This window comes from Micrasema longulum, unplaced genomic scaffold (genome assembly GCF_059751315.1).
Source record: "Micrasema longulum isolate JH-2025_06_02 unplaced genomic scaffold, ASM5975131v1 h1tg001371l, whole genome shotgun sequence".
In the NCBI taxonomy this organism is placed as follows: Eukaryota; Metazoa; Arthropoda; class Insecta; order Trichoptera; family Brachycentridae; genus Micrasema; species Micrasema longulum.
In genome coordinates, this window is record NW_028278557.1 from 19,275 (window position 1) to 34,188 (window position 14,914).

Sequence of the window (14,914 nt, forward strand, 5' to 3'; positions counted from 1 at the left end):
TCTCAATAAACAAATATAAATGTACAATAAATCTGTTTTGTCGTTTTGATCTTATCTTAATTACTGTATACCTTAGCAACTTGGTCCTAATGGCTTTCCAATCGATCGACGTTAATATTTATTGATAAAGTTGACCCCTTTTAGGAACTTTTACTAAACTACTTTTCCAAAGGTTTCCGAATGTGTATTTTTTAAGAACATGTTTTTTCAATAAATAGATGGTTCGTAATTTACTAGTCTACATACTGTATTATAAATATCATTAAAATTTTATTTTAAGCATTAATCGAAAAATTTCAACAAATTGCAACACAAATCTAGAACACTTTAGAGAAGGGAATATGGAAGTCTAGGCATTTACAAGGAAACTTTACTCACCGGCCGCAAGCTCTTCACAGCACTGGTGAAGAGCTTGCGGGCAGGCAACACGAACTGTCAAGATGAAATGTACTGATTTTTTTTGATGTGCGGTGTTAAGTAGACTCGTCCAGGCTGACGTTGCAGTGGATTACGTGTTGCGGGCTAAAGCAGAATTAAAACCTGTCAACTTCACGGCTGTTGATGTTGCCTACCACAATATAAATAAAATTTTAAGCAGGGGTTGTAAATCATCATTTTATATAATTTTGTAAATAAAAGAATTTAAATTAAAATCATTGCTTGCACTTGTATATAACATAGAAATTTGTTTAGTTTTCCACCAGTCTGACGATGTCAGTCACGATGAAACCCGGTCACTGGTAAAAAATAAAAATTAAAATTATAAATAGGAGTGGAATAAAACTATAGAGTATTTTTATTATTATAATTAAAATGCAGTTCCACCAAGAAATGTCAGTAGAAAAACTCAATATATATATAATTAAAAGCATGAGAACCTTAGAATTTTTTCTACGGTCTATCCAGGATTTTGAGTCTTTATAAATAATTCAATTGTATATCAACAATGTTTTAAGTATGTTCAAATATTTGTAGAAAAAATGAAAAAAAATGTTTTCGCTCTCTGTAATATTGTATATATTGCCCTTGCGCGTAGTCAACCTGAATTTCCCTCTATTACAAAAGCCACCGAATTTGTATTGTTTTTGTTAATAAATTAAACAATACAAAGTAATTTATACAGTATAATTCAAAGGAATCACATTTCCTCGAGTTACTATAACTCAATTCAGAACTTAAATAGTATTAACATTTTATCAAAAAAGCACATGTTTAGAACAACAAAGAAACAAAGCAAGTTAAATATCTTTTTAACTAAATATATCACAACAGTAAATGAAACCAAAAAACTTTTCATACACAAATTTGTTCAGCACTTACAACGTCAAGTTGATCCTAAGGAAGATAAAATATTTCAAGATCTGGGTAATCTTTTATTATTAATTATTATGCTACCTTTGTACGATCAAAATACCGCAGTCCTTTAAAATTAATTATTCAGGGGGCAGATAAAACTTTTATGAACAAATTAACAGAAAAAAAACTTCGATTTTATAATATTAATATAATCTAAAAATATTTGACGTTTACAATTGATGAATTCAAGTTTTGTCATTTCTCTTTATAATTTGGTAGTTTTTATTTTATTAAATGAAATGTCACGTTTTTAATAGAAGTAATTATTGTGATCTCACTCATTTAGAACAAATAATTGAAACACACCTTGTTCAACATTTACAAAGTTACTATTTCTGCTCATTTATTACCTTATTTCATCATTTAGAACAAATAATTAAAACATACCTTGTTCAGCACTAACAAAGTCACTATAATTGACCACAGTTCACAGAAAACAAACGTAATAAACAAACTAACAGAAAGTAAACTTCTATTTAATGATCTAAAAATATTTGTCGTTTACCTCGAACCAGTCAGTCCGGTGATGTAAGAGAGAGACAGCGCTCTACAAAAAAGGGCGCATGTGTATACCCTTTACAAAACGACGTATGTCTTTTACTATCACTAGCATGTTTAACATTGTACTTAACAACGAAAGAACATAGGGTGGATTTATTAAATTTTATTTTTTTAATTAGTTCATTTATCAATTTGTCAATAGGTAGGTAAAAACACGAAACAGTACACCATGAGGTCGACTAATCTCCACTCGATTTCTTTTAGCTAAATTTTCACCCGCGAGTAGAAACTAAATAAATTAAACCAAAGAGGAAAATCCACCCTAATTTTATCGGACCGAGTGAATTGGCGCGATACGTGTAAAACGAGCCCGTATCTCAAGATCAGTCTCAGGGTGTTGTCCATTTGAGATCACTTGCGATCTCGAGATAGGTATGGGAGACTCGACACTGAAATTAGTCTCAAGACCAAGACAATTCTGTGTTGACTAGAAAGTCAACACGCAGTCTGTTGCGTGACTTGATTGCACGTTTATGAGTTTTCAAAATGGATTCACGTCAGACCCTAGCTTTTTTAATTGCGTATAAAATTGTGCGAAAACGAAAAATAAAAAATAAAAAGTATTGGGTGAGGAAATGGGTGGATCGTCGAATTGAATTTGAAGCCAGTTCAACTCTCGTAAATGAGTTGCGGTTGAAGGATGAACCGCAATTTTAAAAAATATTCTGATGTCTGTAGTGCAGTTTGAACTGCTTTTATATTTCGTAAAACATCGGATTGTCAAACAAGACACAAAATTTTGTCATGCGATTCCTGTTCATGATAGGTTAACGTTCATTTGACCAAATTAACTAAATAAATTTTAACTCAAAAAAATGCAATGCGCTGTTTGAGAGTGCTCTCAGCTCTTCTGACACTGACGGAAGACTGGAGACTGGAGACTAGATCTCGAGTGCAGAAATGAACATCTCCACTTGCGACACATGTAGTCTCGGCGACCAGTTACTACTTGTCTCAGAGAGTGCTCTCAGGTCCATATACATTTGTGAGTCTGACCTCGAGGCCACTCTCTAGACTATTTTGTCTCAAGTGCTTACCCTAAGTTGCATTTCTTTTTATTCGATTTGTTTATCTAGTATTTTTTTATTGTATATCTTATACAGCGTACTCTTGTTTTTTAATATGTTTTATCTTCGTTTCTAAACTACGGTGAATTTTTTTTTAACCTTTATTAGCATAAATAAACAATTAACAATACATTCAGTATAAAAATGGGACACGTAAGGTTGAACTTGCCAAAAAAAAGTCTGACTCTTGTGTTTGGCAATTTTACAAAATAACATAAAAAAGAAACAAAAAATGCAAAACAAAATAATAATTAAATAATTTAACAATTTTTAAAAAATTGAGAAAATATAACACTAAAAAATATTAAATAAAAACACTAAATTTATAAATTTATAAACACAGGCACATATTAAACATACATCTCCATTTTCAAAATTCAGTTAATGTTAATTATGTCAAGAAGCTTTTTTTTAATTTATCCTTAAATTTTCCGTAATTTATTTCTTGACGTAGATTTTTTGGTAAATTATTGAAAAGCTTCCGTCCAATGTAAGTATTATGATTTTTGGCTGTGGTAGTTTTAGTTCTCTGTAGAGCAAAGAATTTTGTTCTTAACCTTCCCTAATACAGTCCGATGGGAGGCTCTCCTTATGAACCTGGAGCATACAACACTTTCCGTAGATATCCTCCACTCTTAAAACATTAAATTTGTTAACAGTTCAGTAGTTGAGAACAATGATGGTTTATAAAGTATTATTTTAATGTTTTTTTTTCTGTAGAACTTTTAAGGGTCTAAGATGAGCGTTATAAGCCCCTCCCCATCCAACTATTGCATATTGAATGATTGACTGTACTAGGGCATAATAAACTGTCTTCAATTGATTTGTCGATAAAATACCTCTTAGCTTTAAAAATATGTGGAATAATTGTCTTTTTTCTCTTATTATGAATTAATATATTTCTATATTACTTCAATTGTATGTTGTTTATATATTATTACCTACATTAAATTTATTATTATTTTCATAAAAAAGCCTTGTGGGCGATAAAATTAATTTGAAAAAAACATGTTTTTTATATTTGCGTATTTCATCATGCTTTTATAAAAACTGTTTATAAATTTATTTAACCAATATTAATTAAAGGCTATATGGCGAACAGTTAAGAAATTAATCAGGACGCATTTTCATCAGTATAAGAGACTCAAACAAAAAATTGTAAAATGTCATACTACTAAGATAAAAAATAGTCGATGTTAGAAATACATTCACGTATTGTTTCCAGAGATGAATCTAATCAACATGGACGCGGAGAACCGCGTGGTTCTGAACGTGGGAGGTATCCGGCACGAGACGTATAAGGCCACCTTGAAGAAGATCCCCGCCACAAGACTATCCCGGCTGACGGAGGCTCTGGCAAACTACGACCCCATCCTCAACGAGTACTTCTTCGACCGCCACCCTGGAGTCTTCGCGCAGGTCCTCAACTACTACAGGTAATGAATACTTTAGTATAACCTATCAGTGCCCTGTAGTAAACATCAGTGTTTTTTAACCTTCTGCTATGTAATTTTCGACCACTTCACGAATAAAAAAAATATGACTACCGTCCAGAACCCAATTTTTACTAAATGATTCGTTTACCACGGATTTAAATGACGTTATTTTTTTTTTCTATCGAGACTGTGGTGCCTCAAAGCAGGTACAGACCGGATATAAGGGACTCTCTAAATTGGCAACCCTGAAAACCAGTTACGTAGGCAAAGATATATAAAGCCCTGCGCCCTGATCCCTCTTCCTCTTTTTTTGTCACGTCTCGTCTCAACTCCTCAATATCTTCGATCCTCGTTGTGAAACTTTTAATGTCACTTTTTTTTTAAATTTCATAAACATGTTGAATAGGAATACGCGTTAGATGCACTAAGGTATAGTGAAATAGAGATGACGCTTCATAAAACGTTATTCTGAAATTATGTTTTTTTTAAATAGGCATTGTCGCGTGAACATTGCCGTGCAAACGCGTAGTAGAATAAAAAATACTAACTGCTTGTGCCAGTTTACTGTGAATTCGTGCATGTTTACGCTGCTACACGTTTACTGACTACAAGTTAGGTTCCAGACCTTAGATTGGATGGAACACAAAATGGGTGCTTAGTGCTGAATCAACTGTATACATATATCAATGGCTAGATGTAGATACAGCTAGTGTATCGACTTCCATGGAATTATTGTATCTAGTTTAGTATATAAAACTGACTGAACGCATCTATGCAAGTGTGCTAAACGCACACGATAAAAGATATACATATGAAACGTATGGTATCATCTTCTAAAACGAGACAAGGACAGTCGAAACTAATAAACTACGGACTGAAATTATACAATAAACTAGCAGACAAAACTTAACAAAAGACTCGGACGACTTTTACAAAAGATGTTAAAAATTTAATTATTAACATTAGAATATGAATTTTTAAAATAAAATTATTTTGTTAAATGCACTTAACCCGTAAAGGTTTATCAATAAAATTGAAAAATATAAAAAGAAATATATGTGAAAATTGTGAGATCTAGTACAAGGTTAAAATTAAATGTAATTCGTGAAAGATTAACGTTCTGTGGACGAAAAAATAAAAAAATATCCAGAACGTGCAAGGGAAGCTTTAAAATTATTTGCCCCCCTGGGGATCTCGAGATACAGATTAAAAACACTGGTATACAGGTATACAGTAAACAACAAAAAGCGAACTTCTAAGGGCGGATACCCTAAAAGATACTTTGAACGACACTTTATAATATTTGCTGTGAAAGCGCTCGCATGTTTCGCTCCATACATTAATTTTTCAAAAATAATATAATCAAAAATAAATTACTGAGCGTCTATACTTTTTTGATGTTACAAAATGAAACCAAAAACATTCGAATTCTACAGAATAAGACAGTGAGGATAGAACTTCAAGTCAACATTTATTAATATGCACAAACAATAAGGAAATATCAGGTTTTTCATCACATTTTCAAAGTAATAAAGGTCTATGAAATAGTCATGAAAAAAAAAAATTCTGCCAATAAAAAATATTTTTTCATTTGTTATTTTGATTTCCCGCAAAAACAGTCATTCCATTGGGCACGCCCCTAACACGTCACGATTCACGTTTATTTGTTCGTGGTCATTCAAATTTGTTTAGAACATTATCACAAATCTTGACGACTCGACTGTCAAGGCCAAACATGTTGCCTTTTTCGAGCGACGTATTTTTTTGAAGTAATTTTTTTAAATTTTTGTATGAAAACATTTCTCCACAAAAAAACTTATTGTTTCTAAACCATTTGACATATTTTTATCGGCAATCGTTATGTGTAATATTTTCCTATTACAGTGTAATAATTTTAATTTTATTTATAAACAGCATATTATCCGCTATTTATGTAACATGGTATTAAAGAGTAGCAATAGAAGGAAAGGAAATATATAAATGCATTTAAAAAATAATTTTAAATCCATTCATGTAATATTTTATGCTAAGTGAATTTAAACATTTCCTATTTTCGTTTTTTTTATTTTTTATTTATTATAATTTCTTTTTTGAATTTTACAGTAGGTATTCTTTAGTTACAAATACAAAAAAAAACTATGTTATGATAATGAGATATTTATCTAACGTAAATTACAACATACCAAATAGTATAATAGCTTCATCTAAGAGGCATTTCTCAGCGATAGGTCTAAGTAAGGATCTTTGACTTGCTGAATCAGGCAACAAAGGAGTCTAAATCCTTTTCAAAACACAAATCTGGTTTAAGGACCTGCTTTCTTCAAATGGAAATGGATCGCTTTGATAAAATGTAGATCGACTGTTGAAAGTAATATGGGGATGCCCAGTTTTATGTGTGGAAATATATAATAATATTTAAATACCTTTTTATCTCTATAAATACTTGTGTATTTATTTAAATAAAAAATAATACTTGGATTTATATGATACTTGAATTTGTATGATACAAAAATTTACACAAAAATGTCAATTTTGGTAGCATTTTTTGGGAGTTGATTTATAGCTTCGTAACCGGTTAATAATTAAATCCACCAACAAGCTACAGAAAGTGGCTTGGAGGGATTTTAGTTTTTAAAAAAATGAATTGCTAAGGGTATAAACGTAGATTAATATTAATAAAAAAAAAAGATAATAAGAATAATAAGTAGTTAAAAATCGTGTTTTTCAACTATTAATTTGATAGGGAGTGTTTTTATCTTTAAGTAATAACACGCTACTGGCTAATTGAGTCTCCCATAGGGACAAAAATCAGCATATGCTTATCAACCACGGAGTTAGATACAGTTTACATGAATACAACGAGCCGTAGGTACGCAGGTCGACAATTGCAAGCGCAAACCGAAACCGTCTGTTACACGTTTATTGTTAAATTGAAAACCAAACCAAAAATTTGGGACGCATTGGTTCGATGCAATAGATCTAAAGTGCTTTTCTAGTGAATTATAACTATGAGATTTTATCATTTCATTGCTTTTTTAAATACTCTTTTCAGTTTTTGTTCAGCAAATTAATGCGCCCCTTTCACATTTTTTCCGCGGTGCATTCCATTTTTTTTATTTTTAGTTTTCTTTTGTTCCCGTTTTTTTTGTACAAAAACTGTTTTAAACATCTCTTTGACACTGTTTTTAATCTCACCATAGACCCTAGAAAAACAATGTTCAAAAATTTTACTCTCGCGTCATATTAAAAATCTTGTACTAAAGTAGGGGAAAGTTCCATCGGTCTTGGAATGTCTTGTCCATTTTGTTTCTTTTGATCATCCCTATATATTGGAATTTTCTTAAGTCTAACAGTATATTGTTTTACTATAAAGTTCAACAAATCAATTACAATTTCCAACTAAAAGTAATTTGTAGATTGAAACGTGCTTCAAGGCACACAATATTTTTAGTATACTTAAAAGAATCATTGAAAATTTTGTCGATTTTTCTATGTGCCGTTCTGTTTAATTTTTTTCATAATATTTAATTTATTCACTTGAATAACTAAATTGCAGAAATGTCGTTTACATTGGAAAACCTTTTGCTGTTTATATATTTTTTTTAATATTGCTGAAAATTTATATAAATATAATATTTATAATTCGAAATAAATCACAAATACCTAAACAGACATATATACACAATCTTTTATCGAGCTTCTTTCAGTTTAATCAAATTATTTTTAAAAAGGCGTTGCTTAAATATGGAACATTAATTTATTATACCAAAATAAATGTTAGTTTATATTTGTATGTTAACATTTACACACTTTTTAATATGTTTTTAATGTTTTTATTAATTCACTTGAATGAGTAAGTTACAGTAATTTTCTTTACAATGGGAGACCTTTTGCTATGTAAAAATGTTTTAAATATTCATTTAATAAATATTCATATTATTTTTTTTTATATTTATAATTCGATATAAATCACAATACTTAAAAAGACTAACATATTTAGAAAATCTTTTGTCTAGCTTAATACAGTTAAATCAAATTATTTATATAATATGTTCTTTTAATATTAAACATTAATTTATTATAATAAATTATAGTAAATATTTGTATGTCAACACTAACTAACACTTAATTTATTTATAAATTTTTATTTAGAAGATTCATACATGAACAGAAAATATAAAAGAAAAAATAATGAAACCCACTAAACCGCGAAGCCGGCTTGTCAGCAGGTTTTTTTTTCTTTTACAAATAAAAAAGTTAAAGAAATTAAATAGATTGAAAAAGTAATATTAACATAGTAATATTAACATAATAAACTAAAGGATACGTATTTTTCGAACAAAATACATGTACAAAAATTCAAATAGTAAAATGTTAACACAAAATAATATTTAATATATAGTCTTGTTACGTATTATCCATTAAGTTCGTAAAGTCGCCACATAAACCAGCCAATGACATATAATATTGACAGTATGGTTATAACCCTTATAAATGCATAGGCTTCGATATTTCCTTTTATAAAATATTCTCCACTTTTCCCCCTCTAAATATTTGTACACATACATTTATTTAAAATGTTTGACCACAAAGTTAAATGATAAAATACTAATAATATAAATTTATTGATGGTTTGTAATGATTAATTTTTTCAATAGATTGACTAAAATTCTTTGTCTTTGAGTCCTCGGTTTTGTTTCCCTAGACCATAATCAATTGAACATTATCGGCCAATCTTATTTCGTACCTCCTCTCTAAACTTATAACCAAAGAACCCCTTTTATTCAAAAGAGGTAAAAGGCTGAAAAGACCCTAAGAATTACTAACTTCATAGCTCTGATAGGAACCGCAAATATATATTAAAAAGTTCACTAAGATCCTCGCCAATCTACTTAGACGAACATTTGACGGAGATTTGAAGTTCAGTCGAGATATAAGCTGGCTTTACTGAGAGACGTAGCGCCATATTATCTGGTAAAGAGGCAAAGAAGCCAAGTAGAAAGTAGAGTACCTAGTAAGAATATGAAACACCAGCCAGTTGAAAATACTTGAAAATGTGGTTTTAAATATTTGACGGTTGATAGAACAGTATATCGACATTTTCGTTCATTTTACTATTTATATGAGAAAATGTTCCTGGCATATCGCACATTAAGAACAAAAAGGACTTAACTAAAAAAGCAAACCAAAGCCGTTCGCTACACGTTTGTTGTCAAACTAAAAACCTAACCAAAAATTTAAAACGCTTTTGTTCTATGCAATAGAGCTATTTGCTTTTTCACGACATTTTTAAATATTGAACTTAAGTAGGTACCTATGAAATTATTTATTGTTGAATTCTCAAACATTCAATGATTAATTTTCATATATATAATCTTTTTGCAAATGTCAAACTCCGCCTTTCTCACCAACAGGGGTGCATTTTATTTTGTAATGCGATTTTCAAAAATGTATTGAATGTCAGATAATAATATTGAAGTATTACCAAAAATCCGATAAAAATGAATAAATGTTTAGAAATATAAGAAAGTTAAGGAAAATATATGATTGGGAGATATTAAAAATGAATCTTGATTATAAACTTTCAAAAAAAAACATTTTTCATACTTAAAAAATAACATCCTTCCAATATTTCGTATATGCATTTTCGGTGAATGCAGACTTGGTGAACGATGAAAAAAACATTAACTTAATTGACGATTTTAAGAGTTATTAATGTGTTTGTGGCAAATTTCTATATTTCGCTAAAAACTACAAGTAAATTGGTCCAGTAGTTATTCAGTATATCGAAGACACACAAACAAACATTGCCTTTTATATATATAGATTGTTCAAATGAAATACAAATGATAAAAATAGTCTGAGTAATCAACACATAATTATCCTCGGTGATCCATACATTGGATTGTTTTACATCGTGTACAGCAGGACCTTGTCATAAGCCGTTTTATGTAATTGCAGAAGTCAAAGCTTTTTTCTGAGTTCCACTAGGTTGTTCTTGATCAGTGAATGAAGTTTCGCTAAATACGTTGGCGTATTATAACGCTAGTGTACAAAGCAGCAAACAGCTTCTTCGATACTTATTTTGCGCATGATCGTCGGTACATATGTAGCTTTCTGTTGTTATGTATATCATATTATGTACACAATACTACATATCAATATATTACAGCCATATTCAGCACGCCAAATAAATAACAAAGCGGCCATCTTTGCGTCTTTCTACTGCAACACGTCTTCTTCATAAACATTCGTTTTTCGAACGACCTAATTTCATCTCTTTCGAGGCAATTGTTTGTGAATTTAGGGTTAAATACAATGCAAAAATCTTGTTTCCAAATCTGTCCCAGTTTCGAACCCAAAAGGTTTTTTAAACTCGAATAAACATTCTAAATTACGGGACATTTCAGCAAAATTCTTTTTACTTTGAAACAGAAGATTAGATCCGAAACTTCTCTTCCGCTGAAACGAATTTACCTCGCTTTATTCAGTTTTTCACGTGAACGATACTTCACAAACTCTACCTGTTTCTTAACTCCCAAGTTTGGAGAGATCTACAAACATGCACACATAAAGGTACGGTCATGATGCTGAAGTTATTCGAATCGAATGCTACTAAGTGCTTGTATCAAAGTTTCACATTCATTCATTCGCTCTTACTTAAACCCTTTACGTGGCACACTTCATGTTTGAAACGCATTATGTATATTGGCTTGGTTCTGTAGCACATACATTGGTACCTTGGCTATTGTACTTCATACTCTCTCAATATTATTTATTTATAACAATCATCATTATTTAATCATCACATTTCGTAATAAAAATTGTGATACTGTACAACCTTTACAATATACATGATCAATAAAGTTCAGGCAATTGGTAAAATAAACCAAAGTAGGCAACAAAATACCAAACACTCTTCTAGTGGAGTGGAAGGCCTGTTGACAACTGTCAACAGGCCGGCTTCTCCTGAAGAATTTTAAGTGGTTTCCTCTCCACACGAGCAAATGCTGAGAAGTTCCTGATTGGCCCACATTAGAAAATCCTTCCTGATCCCAACAGTTTATCTAAAATAAAGTAATATAATCGCAGAAAAATTGTTTTTTGAAATATAAACCTTGTATAATATAAGCAAGGTAAAAAATAATACCTCGATAGGCAGAGACGATGGAACGCCATATCATTTTGTCTTTGCATCCAGACCTCGCTTTCTCTACAATTATACATCTTCTCTTGCACGCACGCCGATTATTCCTACTCTTGACATGTCCATCTTCGAGTATTTGATGGACTTGATATACCATGTCTTTCTCGATCCTCCTCGTTCTGCATCCGTCAACATTCGCATCGTAGATCCTTTTAACCGTTCTTTCCCTGTCTATTTGCTCTACATGTCGAAACCAATGCAGCACCCCTTTTTTGATTCTGTCCATAATGCATGTCTCAGCCTCACACAGTTCACGGATCTCGACATTTGTGCACCTATCATTCATCGTTTTACCACACATTTATCCGAGGGATCGCATTTCAACAGCGTTTAACTTACTTTCATAATTATTATTCCAATTCCATACTTCGCTCCAATACATTAGAGTTGTCATAATAAATAAACGAACTGTATTTGCCATCAACTATCATATTTATCACCATCGTATTTTGTAATATCAAATATAATACTTTCCAACCTTTACAATAAACAATCGAATCCCTTTTTCCATCAATGATCATCTGTCAAAATATGACATCATCATATTTTGTAAGGAAATTGTGATGCTTTACGACCTTGACAATAAACGAATCGTGTTTTCCATCAACCATCATCATCATAAGCTCGACAGACCTAGGGTGGGCTTGGCTGAATCCACGAGTCTCCTCCACTCTTGTCAGTCTGCTGCCCTTCCTCTCCAATTCCTCACTTCGAACATTGTCATATCTGCACTAATGCAGTCCATCCATCGCATTTTAGGCCTTCCCTTCGTCGTCCTTGTGATACAGAGAGAGTTAGGCTTTTTATGGGGTTTTCGTCATCCATTCTAATTAAATGGCCAGCCTACCTCGAGCGTCCCACCTTGATGAAGTTGATTACATCAGGCGCTCGGTAGATATCGTATGGCTCAACCATCAACCAGCGTCATATATTTAAAAAGGTAATTAATTATTTAAAACTGGACAAAACAATAAAATATTTTAGTATCTAGAATGACTCAAAGTCTTATTTTAGCCCTCCTAAACATTTACAAAAATTACATATGGTCTTTTCTGCCATCTGACTACCGATTTTGTTTTGATTTTGCTGGAAATTAAATCCTAACTAAGCTCAGCTATCTAGTAAACCACGGGGCGGGCTAATTAATACCCACTCAATTTTCTTTTATATTATTCCTGAATGTACCTATTGAGTTAAAAATATTGTTTCACACACCTAACTATCATCATCATTCCCTTTTCGCACCTAATGGTGCATAGGGCATGACTTTGGTACACCAATCGCAGCGTATGTTGATCATTTTTGTTAAATAAAGGTAAGATGATCAGTCTTACACTTCAGGTACTAGTCCAGGGACTATGAAATATTCAATTATAAAAACATCCTTTAAATATTTTTTTATTTATTTATTAATTTACACGCCCTATGGGCTTTTACATATTTAAGAAATTATATTTAAGTGCTGCAGTGAAACATGAGTATGTAAATTTAGTTAAAATTAAAGATAACATAAGAAAAGCTAAAAGATACAATAATAAGTAAAAATCAGGAAATGTACCTACATAGGTATATGGAAAATAGAACATAGAAAATAGAAAAATATTTTTAAAATTTACATATGAAAACATACACGCATACATATACATATAAGTTTATACATTATTATAGAGATACATGAGAAAAAAAATAGCAAATAAAGAAAAATATTAAGAAATTTTACACAAATTAATTTATAACCTTTTGAATACTTAACCTATATTTATATTAAGACCGACAAAATATATCAACTTCACCATACTCGTTACCTAGCCGGTGTAGTCTAGGTATTGGTGAATTGTAATAATTATTGTGACTGCCAGGAGATTCAAAAAATAACGTTAGCTGCCGAGTATTTCGAAGAGCATACCATGTCGGGAATCGAACCCGAGATCTTTTGCATGATAGGCAAACGCGCTGACCATTACACCACGAGGCCAGAGCGAGGTACATTATAGTATACATATGCTGAATACTGCACCTGATGTATACCTTTATAAAAAAATCATTCATCAAAAATCGGTCGATATATTTTGCAAATGGAAGCTCTCTAAAAACACTTTGGAATATGAAGTACGCTGCGCATAATATTATTCTCTGGTATCTTTTCATGTCGTTGATTCCATTTATTGAGATGCATTCAATTGCATTTTTGTGATGACATTCTTAGAAATGTTTTATAATATTGCAAATAGATACGGAGAAAATTCTGCTTTATTTTTATTTGTTGATTTAAAATCATTTTTAGGAATAAGATTCGAGTACAATATCGGGCAAATAAAGTCTGTCAAAATTATTGCTTTATTAGTAGAACATTTATAAATATAAAACTTTTTCGGCATTTTTCGTAGCATGTAATGAGAAAATTTAACATAAAACTGTATATTTTACTAAAATCTTTTTTTCCGGGGATTTCCTTATAAAACGCTCGACGTATAATCAGCATTCAATTATTTATTGAACTTGCCTATAACGCCTTGGACATCCATACATATAAATATATATATACGGGGTGTGTTTAGAAAATAAAGAGAATTTTTCATTTTCGCGGGTTTGGAGAGTCCAAGTATATATTTTTTTGTTATATTGGTATCCATAGCCCTGGAGTATTTAAAAAATGGCAGCTGTATTCATTGTTTACTTTGTCTGAGGCAGCCGTTAAGGTTAGACGCGTTCCGCGTGCTCGGCGATTTTCGTCTTGGCGATCCAGAATGCCTTCACTGGGACAATTAAGCTTTAGTTTCGACGTCATCTCCGTAAACCTATGTTTTGTCATCTGTTATAACACGTTTGAGTCATATTGCATCGTCGTCGACTTCATTTAGTGACACCTTAGCGACTTCCATTCACCGCTGTTTTTGTTCGACATTAAACAATTTCGCTGCCATGCGTCTCATACCCAAAACATTCGAAAAAATTTCAATCGATATGCCAACATCATCAGCAACTTCTTGAATTGTGATTTAGCGATCGTTCATAACCATTTTATTTACTTTTTCCACGTCTTCATCGGTTGTTCATAAACAAATGGCCCGGACGCCCCAGCATATATGTTCAGCTCATATGCCCAGCACATATGCTGAGGCGTCCGGGCCGTTCGTCATATTCAACGGCTTCACGGCCATCTTGGAAACGCTTATACCACTCGTAAACTCTTTTTTTACTTATGGCAGACTCACCATAGGCCTTTGTTAACGTTTCACATACTTTGTTCCACTTTTTCTTATTTTTCACAAAAATTTGATACAAAT

At 31.6% G+C, this 14,914-nt stretch overlaps 1 protein-coding gene across 1 annotated transcript in view; it reads left to right on the plus strand.

Annotated features, from left to right (window-relative positions):
- Positions 1–4,211: 4,211 nt before the first annotated feature.
- The window catches only part of Shaw (potassium voltage-gated channel shaker cognate w), a 177,394-nt gene continuing 166,691 nt past the window's right edge, over positions 4,212–14,914 (plus strand). Inside the window, exon 1 of the mRNA XM_088235396.1 lies at positions 4,212–4,420. Coding sequence (XP_088091522.1) covers positions 4,212–4,420 — 209 coding nt within the window. The remainder of the gene's footprint in view (positions 4,421–14,914) is intronic.